The sequence below is a fragment of the Colius striatus genome, chromosome 5 (assembly GCF_028858725.1).
Source record: "Colius striatus isolate bColStr4 chromosome 5, bColStr4.1.hap1, whole genome shotgun sequence".
Taxonomy (NCBI): domain Eukaryota; kingdom Metazoa; phylum Chordata; class Aves; order Coliiformes; family Coliidae; genus Colius; species Colius striatus.
The window spans coordinates 13,671,907-13,685,604 of record NC_084763.1 but is presented as its reverse complement, the minus strand read 5'-3'; the positions used below and the strand labels follow the sequence as shown (position 1 = coordinate 13,685,604).

General features: G+C 47.3%; 1 protein-coding gene across 7 annotated transcripts in view; it reads left to right on the top strand.

Annotated features, from left to right (window-relative positions):
- LOC104562438 (cytochrome c oxidase assembly factor 1 homolog) overlaps positions 1-8,488 on the top strand; it is a 53,024-nt gene extending 44,536 nt beyond the window's left edge. For 2 of the 7 annotated variants that reach the window (XM_061997362.1, XM_061997364.1), the window contains 5 exons: positions 75-145; positions 902-1,004; positions 3,993-4,144; positions 5,676-5,752; positions 8,169-8,488. In XM_061997362.1, coding sequence (XP_061853346.1) covers positions 911-1,004; positions 3,993-4,144; positions 5,676-5,752; positions 8,169-8,265 — 420 coding nt within the window. In that variant the 5' untranslated portion in view covers positions 75-145; positions 902-910 and the 3' untranslated portion in view covers positions 8,266-8,488. Of the gene's footprint in view, positions 1-74; positions 146-203; positions 265-881; positions 1,005-3,992; positions 4,145-5,675; positions 5,753-8,168 lie in introns of those variants that run through there. The other 5 variants (XM_061997361.1, XM_061997368.1, XM_061997365.1 and 2 more) reach the window with 4 other exon arrangements.
- The last annotated feature ends 5,210 nt before the right edge of the window (positions 8,489-13,698 follow it).

The window sequence follows — 13,698 nt, the reverse complement described above, 5'->3', positions numbered from 1 at the left end:
AGTTTCCCTATGTATTATGATATGTGTACCTACATCAAAGAGGGCAATCTTCTGCTAATTTCTCTGTTTTTAAGTTGCTGTCAGGACAGCCTGCCCCTGCCATCCCAGCTGCCAGAGAAGCAAGAGCAGAAACTGATACTCCGATGTACGGTCAAGTCTCATCCTGCCACAGCCTGAAGTGCTACTCTCCCACTGACAGCTCAACCATTGCTAACCCACTGTGGGCAAGGGCAGTAGCTTGGGCTCTTCGGGCCACACACGCAGGTCTCCCTCTTACTCAAACTGTAGCAAGTGTTTAGTAGACTCAGAAATACCTCTGAGAAAGTCAATCTGCTGGGTCATTCATTCAGATGCCAAAATTGTGACTCATTAAAAGGGCAAGCTTGGGCTGAGGGAGGCAGGAAGGAAGAAAAATAGGCTTGCAGGAGCCTTCCTGTTTATCCACAGCTTGGGGAAAAAAAAACCCCAACACAACAGAATACACACAGCCTGGCTCCATTATCCTGGCTGGCACAGCGTTGGCCTGACTCTGGCCTGGAGTGGTACAGGCCAGATCCAGCCCCACCACCAGAATGTTTACTTTAAAGGAGGTTACTCCAGAGCAAAATGCGGCCCCAGAGCCTGACCAAGCCACGAGCACCCCAAGGCAGTCCCCAGGCACCACTGGCATCGCTAAAAGCAGTTGAATAAACACATTGAAGGTGGGAGGGTCCCTAGTTTACTTTGTTCTCACCCCCCCATCCTTCTGGACAAGGCCCATGCGCTGCGCTTTCATTCAGGCCTTGTTGGAAAAGGTTGTTAGGAGAGCAGGGGGGGGGGGGGGGGGGGGGTGGTGGAATAAGCCTTTAGGTTTGTATTTTGTTTTGTTTTTTCTTTTACAGCAAATATCTTCCCTTTTCAGAGAGGAAAAATGCCAGCTACTCTAAGAAAACTGCAGCAAATGGCTGTTGTCATGGGACTGTTCAGCGGCGGGGGATGCATCGTGATGTATAATCTTATGCAAAGTACGTCTTGGTGCTGTTAGCAACCTTATTTCTCCTCTGTGCCTTTCATTTCCTTTTGTTTAGTGGGGAAAAAGAGCAACATGCAAGATGTGAAAAGCAGATAAAGTTGAGGGAAGAGTGGCTGAGCCTCTGGACTCTGCCTCTGTGGGCTCTCCTCTGTTCAGCCCTAGAGCTGCTGCTCTCCCAAGCGCTGCTGCACGCATTTCCACAAGTGGGTACTGCATAGGGAGCAAGCTGCTGTGGTCAGGAGATTGTTTTCTGAGGGAGTTTCTGAGGGCAAAGTGAAAGCTTAGGCAGTAGTGCAGGTTTCATTTCTTACTGAGATTTTACAACATGGCAGGAAGAGAGCTATCTGTGAGAAGCTATCACAGTCTAGCAGTTTCATCTGTAGATCTGTGCTGTTGGCTCTTAAGCACAACGTGCCTGTGAAGTGCTAAGATGGTTTCTCCTGAGTGAAGGACAGATATGAGCACTCGGCCTGGAGAAGACTAAGACAAGGAGAAGAAAGCTAGACAGGTGCCACAGCTGTTTATAAGCAGCTCTAGTCTTTGGCTGAGAATCCAAATTGTTAGTCCAAAGGATAGATGCTTATTTTTTTCTAGATGTTCAGCATCAGACCAGAACCAGGCTTTGCCTCTCTCCCAGAGAACGCTATAGGTCTCTTGGCCCTATGCCTCTCCCTTGCTGGTACTATGAAGTGAGATTGCTTTTCACCTACCCTTAGTAACAGAGGATGCTGCCAGAAAAGTGTAGCCAAGCCTGTTCCTCAAGCCCCAAGATAAGCTCTGAAACCTTCCCTTCATTTTACATATATTAATAACAAATCAGAAAAGGCTGGAAAGCAAGCTTTAATTTTAAGGCAGCTCATACCCTCAAGCTCTGGAGTACATGACAGATGTATGATCCTCTTACACTTTAGAATAGTGAATCTGGCTTTAACAAGGACATTAGCATTTTTTAGGTTTCGTCTTCAACATTGTTACCTAGGGGTAACCTAGGGGGTGAGGGGGAGAAGTCACCTTGTGAGCTATACAAAAAGTCAGAGGGCTCATGGCCTGTATCAGTTAGCTGGCACAGCCTGATGCCTCCTTCTCACTCTGGTGCAATATCAGTGGCCACTGAGTAGCTGCCTGGTAACTCAGCGAGAAGCTAACCTTCTTCCTTGGAGGTCTTCAAGACCCACCTGGACATGTTCCTATGCAACCTGATCTAGGTGACCCTGCTTCTACAGGGGAGTTGGACTGGATGATCTCTAAAGGTCCCTTCCAACCCCTACCATTCTAATATTCTATAATTCTAAGCCAATGAGCTGCTGAAATGTGACATTCTGCTGCAGAGAATGTCCTTCTGTAGCCTCCAACAGACAGGGGAGCCACACTGGGACCCTTCCTCCCTTAGCCCATGCCCAGAGGTATCCCAGCATGAAGAACTGGGCCATACTGGAACCTGTGAAGAGCAAGTGGTTTCCATAGTGGTGGGAGCAGGGGGGAGGGGAGTGGAGGGATTTCCCTCCCCTTCTTTCAGGCAAAAGGGAAGTCTGCAGGTGCATAGTCTCAGTGAAAGCTTGTACAAACCCTCAGATAATGCCAATTTCTGCTACTCTGTTCACCTCCACACCCTTCTCATGGGAGCAGCCTCCTCAGCATCCTCTCATCACTGAAACATGTGGCCCAATAGATTAGTCAGGCATTTTACACCCCATAAAGGAGATGCTCAGAAGGAACAGCTGAGAAGGAGCACCAGGAAACTCAAACCCATTTCCCCTCCAATCTTCAGGATGAGAACATCTTTTTAATGTCATCTGCGTGACCACTTGCAATGATCCATGGGCACCAAAGGGCTGTTGTGCTGCAACCTCTTCTGCTACAGCCCCTTCAGGGCACCAGGGAGGAGGGGCAGCATAGGCTGCAGTCCAGCAAACCTGTTTCTATGCCAACTGGATGCTGCCTGCTCACAGAAGATGCCTCTAATTAGTGAGAGGGGGCAGACCTCTTCTGCTTTGTGCTCCAAGAGCATAGACAGGCAAGAGACCAGGAAACAAACCTTACACCTTATTTTAAACTCTTTGGAAGGTAAGAGCAAAGATACCAGAGTAGGATTTTTCACCCATGCACACTCTTAGCTTAACTTTGCCCTTCATGATGCTAAAACAGTGGAGTTTGGCTGATATGAAGCACATCTAGAAATCCAGTAACCAAGCCTCGAAACTCTGTATAAGCAAATCTCTACCTCCATAAGGAGGAGGCTCTGCACATTCCCAGCCTCACAGCTCTGCATTGTCCATCAGTGACCTGTCCATCACTGCACAGCATTTTCCAGCTATACATAACAACCAGACATTGATAAATAGCAGTTTACCACAATCGTTTTCCATATGCCAACGCTGCAGCACCCAGTCTACTGTGCTGTTATTGCTACTCAACCATTACCTCTAATGGCAGTGCTTTGTGCCTCCCTTTTAATGCATCCCTTGAGATTTGAAGCTGCAACTTGAAAAGCTGTATCAAGACCACAGCAAGTTTCACAGCAGCAGCTGCTCCTGTCTCACACCAATGGCTGCAAAGTATTCTCCATTCGAAATATTTTCTCTATCTCCTTTAAACAAAACAAAACTAACAACTAAAATACCTTTGGAACACTTTCAGATATTCAGCCTTATGGTGTGTGTGTGTGGGGGGGGGGGGGGTGTTCCTCTTGTGTGTTTTTGTTCCTTTCAGATGGAAGAGCAGGGAGACAAAGCCATAAGCTGAACCATATGTCAGCGTGGAACAGGCAATATTCAGAGCTCTCCTCAGCTGAATAACTTACAGTTCAGCACTGCTGCTCTGCTCTAAGGGTGCATTTCCTCCTTTAGCAAGATTTCACCTAATTAACAGATTTGGACTGTTTTCTGGGAAGGATGGAGCCAGTCTGGAAGAAATGTCTTGTATTGTTTTGAACTTACCCTTGCGAGTGGGCAATCTCCTCACTACTCTTCCTCTCCCTCAGAAGGCTTTGCCAGGACCCAGTATTACCAGCAAGCTTTGGAGGAACTCAACAGCAACCCCACTGCCCTGGAAGCCTTGGGTGCCCCCCCTCTTAAAATTCACAACATCCATCTGACAGATGGGAGCAACCGTGTGGACACCGAAAGAGCGCAGGTAACGCCACCCAGGAACTGGTGCCACGGCAGCAGGGTCACAGGATGTCAGCTGGGGGATTTTTCAGCAGGTCACAAATCTCTCAGGGCCACAAAGTCATTTTCAGAAACACATCAAACCCAGTATTTAAGAAGCAGCTGCCACCCCCTCCCCAGTTTTTAAAGCTTTGTTCAGAACAGTTTTCTCGCTGCTGTGCTGTGGTACAGCACAAACCACAAACAGTGTGGGCTCAAAAAGCACCTAAAGTCCATGCTACAGAGCAGCCCAGTGCTAGCCTGGGGCAAACCTCCCAAACACAAGTCCACTTCCACTCTGCACTGCTGTCCAAAAAGGACTTTTCATGACAGTTTTTATGCCTTAATGCAGGGCTGACCGCCTTTCCCTGGTTTTGCTGGCAATGCAGTGTTCCTAGAACCCTCTCCAGGCAACTCACCAAGGGGTCTCATTGCATTTGAATCATTTCATTCCTCCTGATGACTAGTTTTGAGTCCTGAGAACCCAACAAGGGCAGTAAGGAATGTGGAAAACGATGCAGGGAAGGAAAAATGGACCTTCAACCAAGTCACATAAAATTCCACTTTCCACCTAACTCTAGCCAGGCTTCACCCACATGACACCCTGGGCCAAAACTTTTCCCAGGTTTTAAATACTTTATCAGGCAACATATCCAAGGAGGAAGATGCAGGGAAAGCACAAGACCTCTCCCACTGGTTGGAAAAGGAGAAAACCTGTCTCACCAATATGTTCCTGTGTCACTGTTTAAGAATGCTGGTTACTTGGGTGACTCAGGCTGAAGTCGACCCTGCCTTCTGCTGACCTCACCCAAGACATAAACCAACTTTCTTCCCTGCTTTTTCATGCTCCTGAGCATTCATGTTCTCATGCAATAAACTAATTGATCATCATTAATGATTATATCATAGATCAACTTACTGACTCCACAAGATTCCCAGTGCCTGGGCCCAGCATTTTTCTCTTTGTGACTGCAATACCACCAGTAAATGCTACACCTGAAACACAATTCTTTTACTTAAACACTAGACAAAGTGCAGTTAGTAGTAGTCACTGCTGCAGCTCCTAGCTCTGCTTGTGAAACAACTGAGGGGTAGAATTTGTGAGAAGAAAAAGTCATGGAACATGTTGTTGGCTCAGTACATGTTAAGGGACTGGTCTGTAGAGGAGCTTAACCTCCTTGCTACGTCGTGGATGCTCTGGCAGTGCAGGTCACCACACATTCTGGTAAGGAAAGGTGTTTGCTCAGAAGTATTTAAGACAGCAAGTGGTTTTCCCTGGGGGTTGCAGCTGTAACAGTACATTCTTTCAGCAGTGAGAGATTAATGGATGGCAGAACAGACATACTTGTCTGGCCACGCACACGTTAGCTATTAGAAAAGCTTAGTGACACTCTCAAATTCTTATATTTTTTACTGTGTTTAAGTTAAGAAGGTGTTACATCCTTGACTGGAGAAGCAGTAAATATCCATTTCACAACGTGCCTCACTGAATTTTTAACATACTTTTACATTTGCAGATCAAGTTACCGGTATCTGGAACGAAATCATCAGGGTACCTCTGCATTAACTCCAAGATGGACCACTCCTGCCAGTGGTGTGTATGGGGAGGGCCTGGGGGGAGGGGGCAGGAGAAAAAGAGTGAAGCAGCACCTTCTGTTTAGTCACCTCTCTTGCTGAGATCACACACACATACAAAGGGAGCAGAAATTCACACCTGAAGGTCTTGTGAAAGGTTTTTAACCCTCATTGCACCAAAAAATGAAAATTCCTTGAGAAATATCTTGACTTCTTCCCTATGAAGAACCAGGAGGGCAACATCAACAGTTCCTGTGTGCAAGATGTGTGGTGCAGAGTTCAGTGCACAGGCACATGCTGGGAGCTGGGGCAGCATGTTGTCCCCTCCCTCTCCTCCCCAGGATGTGGTGGCAAAGCAAGGCAAGGGAAGAGAACAGTCATGCAAGAAGTTCTTTTTTCAAGCTAACAAATATAGTCCTTATAGTTTAAAAAAGTGCTAGAAGAGAGATGTTAGAGTAAAAGGATGCTCTGATTCCACATCATATAGCAGTAACTTCACACGAAGCCTGAAAACCTCCCTTGTCAAAGGTAAACTGATTTCTAGAACTGAGCAAAGAATTACTATGTGAATTCAAAGTCCATCCTGCATTGCAAAAGAGGAAGTTTTATTAGAAGCAGACCTCTTCACATGTACTTGGAGTTTGTTAGGCACTTCTGTTAACTCTATTTAGAAACCCAAAGCTACAACATTTTTACTCGTTTGCCACCAGCCATATGGTAGTGTTTTATTTTCATAATTAGATGAGCATGACTTACTGGATCTCTCTTCTGGAGGCCAGGGGCCTGGCTTCCCCACAAGTGACTAGAGATAGCCCAGAGGCCCTGAGCCACCCCAGTCTACCTTCCCTAGGGCCTGGGCTCTCCTCTCCTCACACCTCCTTAGCCCCTTCTCACAGATGGAAGGAAATAACGGTTCCCTCCTGTTTCACCCAGTTACTGTGAGGATAACTGAAGATTGCAAGATGTTAAGCTACAGCAGTAACTGAAGTGCACACATGTCTGGGTTTTGTTTTAAAATAAGCTCTCCATGCATTTCTGCAAGCTTAAGGGTAAAGAGGGGGGAAGCATCTTCTGCAAGAGGGTTTGTGGCAGACAAATCTGTCAGACTCAACCATCTCCACCCACATGTGGGCCCTGCACAGAGCTCCCCTTGGGGCAAGGCAGGGCTATATCCCTGCACCCAGCTTGGGAGCTAAAAATAAGAGGGCTGGTTCTCATCTGCTCTAGGAAAAGGAGCTCCCAAAATCCAGCAGGGACAACAAACACACAGGCAGGCCATGCTGGTGTGGTTCTGCAGAGCAGCAGAGGCCAGGGAGGCAGGCAGGCCCAGCCACACACAGCTCGCTGACACCAGGAGGAGACGGCTCTGTGCAGGGGTGGTTGAGGCTCCTCAGCCACTGAAATGCTCCTGACACCGACTGTCCAGAGTCATTTATGTCATTATCAAAACAAATGGGAAAAGAAGGCAGCTGAAAAAAGGGACCTTGAGAGTGTGCGAGCTGATTTGGGCCCAGAGGAGGCCGCAGTCACTCGGGCGCAGGCAGCATGGGGTGAGGGAGGCACACACAGGCCAGGGGGACCAAGGCACCAGTCCTGAAAATGCCACTTGCCCAGCCTGAAGTGAGCAGAGGGAAGGGCCAAGACTCCAGGCTATGCTGAGGGGAGCAAGCAGTGGCTCCTGCAGACCTGCTGTGAGGCAGGTGCTGGTCCTAAGTGGATGAAGGTGGAGCCTCCATGCAGGCCTGGAGCCCCCCCCATATAAGCCTATCATCCCTTCCTTGTACATGCTCAGCACCAACACAGCTGAGCTAGTGCCAGAGGCTTTTAAAAGAACCCCTGTATTAGTAGCCTGAACTAATAGTCCATCCCAGCTGGAAAAGCAGCATGAGCAGTCTCACAGAAGTGGGTTTGGAGCAAAGCTTAGAGGGGAAAAAAAGGCTTCCTCTCAGTCTCCAGATGCAGTTTTCCTCCTTCTTTGAGTAACCAGTGTCATGCCCTGTCAGGGTTTCAGCAGTCACATTGAGCGAGCACACAGTGTTCAAACTCCTCCAAGCCAGGATAATTCCTTAGCAACATGGTCTGGCTCCAAGGCTGGAGAGGAGTAGAGCAAGGAATGTGCCCACAGGATGGGAGAGAAAGAAAGGCACTGGGCTGGGGGAGGAATGTCCTATCTAAAAATAGCTGGCAGGATTTTGAGTTGTAACAAACAGGAATGCACATCCCAGACCTTTCAATCCGGGCTGTGCTACACTGTTAGGGAAGACTTCTTTCAGAAGCTGCCACTTGCAAACCAAGTCTTAAAGCAGTGGAGAGAATTTAAGAGCAAGGAAAGTGTGGAATGATTTGTTTGTCCATGCCAGCTGTTTCTACACTGACTTTACCACAACATTAAGAATGATTGAATCATGTTTAAAACCATTTTTTTTTGGTGTCAGCTGGCGCCTTCAAGATGTCACCTTGAAACTGGGAGATGGTCAGAATATTCCTGTCTACCACTCCCAAGAGGAAAGCCTTGGTGTGCAAGAAGGCTGAAAACCCAAAGCAGCTGCTTCCCCTCCTCCTCCTGGGCAAAACCAGTCACTCATCGATTGCATCCTGCTGTGTCTGTGAATGGTTGTCACAAGTGACAATTCCACTTAAGTGGGTGCTCAAAACAATTTTCTCACCGAGACTGACCTCATCATTGCCATAATTCCTTTCTTCTGCTGGTTTATTCATGTGTTCAGCAGAAGCCTAAAATAAATCTCTTGCAAAAGACTTGCTGTTCAGAGTCATGTGTTATCCCCTGAGTCTGCTGCTCTTATGAATTTGAAATAAATAAGCTGCCAGGAAACTGAGCTTTTCTCCAATTACAGACCAAAGTCAGGACAGTTGGGCTGCTCTGTCCTGGCTAGAAGACTCAATCAGCTTCTCAAAGTGATTCCTTTGCTGATTTGTTTATTCCCCATTTCTCAAGAAAGTGTTAGCTAAAGCAGGAGGGATGTAGCAGTGAAAGTGAAGCTCAGCAGCAGCTCCTCCACTCCTAATGAAGAAAGATTGGGTAGATTTGCACCTTCAGAGTTATCATTAAGAAGCTCAGTGATAGCCAAGGCCACATATAACTGAGGAAGCTTCACACCAGCCTGGTCTGACATAGCTTTGTGAGAGCACCTACACTTAAAAACACTCAGGAGGTGCAGAACAAGGAACCCATACCCACAGCTCACCCTGGCTACAGTAAGAGAATTGAAAGTCACTTGGGTAGAGAACAGCCCAACATCAGAAACAAGAACAAAAACCAACCAACCAAAAAAAGCCACACACCCCAACAACCCCCCACCATCATACTGCACAGTCAAATGATGGCAAAGCTTAAGGCACAGTCCAAGATGGCAAGAGACTCAGATAACTGTTCTTTGTACCTTGAAGTAAGATGCAAGCCATTAAGAATCTCCAGAATGAAGAGCATTTTGAATTTATTGCAACAGAGCAGTTTAATCAAGCTACAGCAAGGGAAAGCCCAGACCTTATACTGTTTAATTCCTCCCCTGCCATCCATCTCAGCCTTCAAATTTGAGCCCCAGAAATCCACAGGCAACATGAAGGTTTTGATTCAAGAGCAATGAGTATTGGAGAAGGGAGAGATGAAGCAAGGAATCATTAAAGAATAGCTTTTGAACAAATCTGAAGAGCAAATGTCAAAGTAAAAAGAAGGACCACAACAAAGGCATCTTGGACAAACTATTTTAGAAGGAAACAATACACATGAGCTTTAGTTTGGGATTCATGAAAAGCTGCCAGGATGAGCAGCACTTGTGAGACCTGATCCAACCCATGTGCATGTCTGCCATGCCAAGGGAAGGATGAGGATGCGTTGAGACAATATATCCCAGCTTTAAGACTGAAATCACTGTTATCTGGCTTCACAAAAAATAGAAACCTTGTGATTTAAAAGCATCAGCACTGCTGCAGCCCACCTAGCAAGGAAACCACCTGGGAGATGTGGAGGTCTCCCAGCCACCTGGTGTCTCTAAGCCTGGGCATCTCTGACTATTGGTCACTGAAGAAATTAAGTGGAATTTCTTCTACTGCATCAAACTGTGGGGAATCAAACCATTGACAAGGAAAAGCCAAACCATCCACTCCACGTCCATCAATTACCACTTCCCTAGCTACAGCTTGGACTCATTACTGATTTCCAAAGAGAAGCTGTTCTTGTTGGGAGCAACCTCAGCCCATGCAATCCCAAGGGCTGTGTAAAGGATACAAGTGTGCAGGAAGCCTGGCCACAATCAGCCCAGCCTGCACCACAGCTCTTGCCCAGCACACTCCTGTCCCTGCCCTGGTGTACATGATGTCCCTGGCTCCTACCCTGTCTGTCCCAACCCCAAGGGAGATATCTCCACACAAACATTACCAGTAACACTGGAGACCTCATCACCTTGCTTGAAGGGAACAGAGCCTCTGAAATAGGTTGTGTCTTTCATTTTCCCCCTAGAGACCTAGCAGAGCACCACCATTCACTTCAGGCATTCCTGATCATCCCAACCAAGCCATGGGTTCATCAGAGCTGGGAGGGCTCCATCACCAGTTATGGTCCTGGGCAAACAGACAGGACTGCTCAGCTATGCAACAACCAAATCTGCCAACAACCAAAGGTGCAATGAACAGAAAACCACACAGAGGGGAATGACAACAAAGAGTATGACCAGCCCTGTCAGACCCCTTGCCATGCCCACACTCCATCCCAGCATCTCCCCCTCCCCTCAGCGGCGCAGGAATAGCAGTTGGTCAGTCCCTCACTCATGGCTGCCGCTGCTCATTTCTCCTCAGGACAGGAAGATTTCCTGCCATTCCCTTGCTCCTCACATGGGATACAGCCCTACATGGAGCTCTCAGCTGTGGGCCTGTCCCATGGCTACAGCCCCTAACCAGCTGTCCTCTCACCCAGGCTGCAGAAGGGCTCCAGCCCAGCACCTCTTCTGCTCTCCTGTCTTGCTGACCTCCGAGTCCACATGGTCTACCTCCATCCCATTCCTTCCACCTCCTCCTCCCACTGTAGATCTCCCTTCTTAAACAGTGAAGGCAGAGAGGCTGGTTTGGCTTGGCTGGGCCAGAGGTGAATCACACTCAGAGCCAGGGAAGTTTTCAGAACTCCATTCAGGGGCCACCACTGCAGCCACTCCATTACCAAAAAATCATCTCCACACAAACCCAACAAAACTACCTAATAGTAAACACAGAATTCCTTACCTCTTCACCTTGAGGAACCTCAAAAGCCACCTTCTCTCCATATTTGAGCTCTTTTAAGATGCACATATTCATAATGGAGAAAGCACAAACTGACATCTTCAGCACAGAGCTGGAGCTCTGTGGCCCCCGTTAAATACACCACAGCTCACAGCAGCTGCTTTTGGAGAGGAAAGGGAAATGGGGCAAGCAAAGGATTCAGAAATGCCAGCAGCTGCTGAAAGGCCAAATAACCTCAAGAGAGCACCTGGGCACCCCTCTTCCCCTCACAGTCTTTTCTTCTAAGGAATGCTAGAGCACATGAGGTTGTGTTTAACTCCATTAGGTCATCAGAGCACTAATTCATTATCATTGCATTGCATGTCATTCCACATTGGTCTGGACAATCATTTAATTGCTATTGAGAAACTATTCATCTGTTGATAAAAGCCTCTAACCCTCCCCCAATTAAACTCCTTTAGAAAGCCATTCTTTTCTAAGCACAGAATGGTTAAGGACTGGAGGAACCTCTGGAGATCTCCTGGTCCAACTGCCTCACTCACAGCAGGCTCAGTCAGAGCAGACTGCCTCAGACTGGGGCCAGACAGGTTTTGGAGATCACCAAGGATGGATACTCCACAGCCTCTGAACAAGCTGTACCAGTGTTCAACCATTTATTATAGTAAACCCCCCAACTTTTTCTCATGTTTAAACAGAACTTCCTCTGTTTCAGTGTGTGCCCATTGCCTCTTGTCCTGCCACCAGGCACCACTGAGAGGAACCCATCTCCATCTTCTTTACTCTTCCTCCACAAGTATATATACACACTGATAAGATCCTTCCCCAAGCCTTCTCTTCTCCAGGCTGACAATCCCAGGTGTCTCAGCCTTGTTAACAGGCACCACAGTCCTTTAATCACCTTAATCATTTTCAGTATGCTAAATAATTTCTTTTAAATTGGCTTAAAAATTTGCATCATTCCTTTTCCAGTTGGTGTGGCTAAAACAACCATCCTCTTCGTGACCTTTGCTGGATTGTGTGTTTGTTTCTTGCCCTCTAGTTTGATTTTAATGGCTTCTGTCAGGCAGTCATCACCCTTAAGGCAACTATCAGGGCGGCAGACTGTTCAAGGCAAGCACTTATTTACAACCCAGGAACAATAAACAAATAGTGCTCAGCAGACGGCTACAGTGCCTGCACCTAGTTGAGCTGGACCTGACTGGCACACAGGGGCTGTGTAAAGCCACGGGTTTTAAAAGCACCAGTTTCATAAAGGCTGAATGGGCTGATGTGTTCCCATTTGAGTGTGTTTCTGCAGGTAGAGGTATGGTTGTGTTCAACTCGGGCCTGTTAGTTCAGTTCCTAGCTTGGGCAGGTGTCTTGCCTTGACAGGGGACATAGTCTTTTAGATTCACCTCCCATTTAGAAATGAGGATGCATCCAGTTCTTCCCTGCCAGTTGCCCACTTCTTATCTGCTTGTCAAAGCAAAACCGTTTTCCTCTGTGTCTGCTGCAAAATTTGCTACAAAGTCCCCTATGGTGTGTCCCAGGCAGTCTGTAAGACCAGTAGCAATGGAGACCTGTCCCCTTCTTCCTGCTGCTTTGAAAGACACATCAGGAAGACACATCACACCTTTGGTTCACTTGATGAAGTACTAGTGTATAAAATGGACAGAATCACATAATTTCTTGCTCCATCTCATGCACAGCTTCCACCTAGCCCCAGAGCAGCTGGAGCTGCAGGGTGGTGCTGGAAGGCTGCAGACAGGGAGGTGACAGTCCAACAGTGAGGGAGGGGGGGTCAGCTCAAGGGCACCCGTGTAATTCAGTCTGTGCTCTGGGCAAGTCAGATGAAGAGATGGGGTACGCTGGCTCTGACCCATCACCGGCTCAGGTGGCTTCTGATTGCAGGGGCAAAGACTGAGTGCAATTAAGTTCTCTGTGTTTACAGGAAAAAAAGGTAATCCCTCCAAGCAGTTAAGGTCTCTTTCCTCTCCTAATGTGGCAGAAACTGTTGTGGTCCTAATGCTCTGCTTCAGTGAGACAAATCCTAACCTTTTCCTCCTTAGGAGAGATTGGTATCACACACCCATGTGGACTTGATTTTTGGTTCTGTTTTACGAAGCTCCCGGGTGGTGGTGTTGTGGAACCAAAACAGCTTACTTTTCCAGAGCTATGCAGTTGCCACCTGTCTTGTAACAGGAACAATTAATGAAGTTAAGCAATGTTCCAAAAGGAAATGCCTTTCTATACCAGAGGAAATGCTTTTTTCACCCAGCATCTAGTCAATGCTCCGACTTTCCCCAGGGGAACTCACATCATGCAAATACCAATTCTGGACACAGTGCACCTTGGAGGGGACAGGAAGGTTTCACAGCTTCAGAGCCCACATTTCAGCACCAATTGTTAAAACTAGATTAATGCTGATTTGCATCTGCTCCACCCTGTCCTGGCCACATTGCCATCCTATATTGCACTCTCTCTCTCCACAGGCATTTAAATACCATCTTTCTAACCCCACATCTTCAGGCAGGTCGCTTCCCACCTGGCTGACGTGTGAAATAACAGTGCTCAGCTTAATGGCAATACATTTCCAGAGATAGTAAACACAAAGGAAAAAAGAACCAAACCAGTGAGATGCACATGGATTCTGTATTTATTAATCCCAATGACAGCTTAATTCTCCATCTGTAAGTGCTGTATTGATCTCTCCAGGGCAGGCATTTCACACACTGAACAAATGTGCAATTCAGAAAA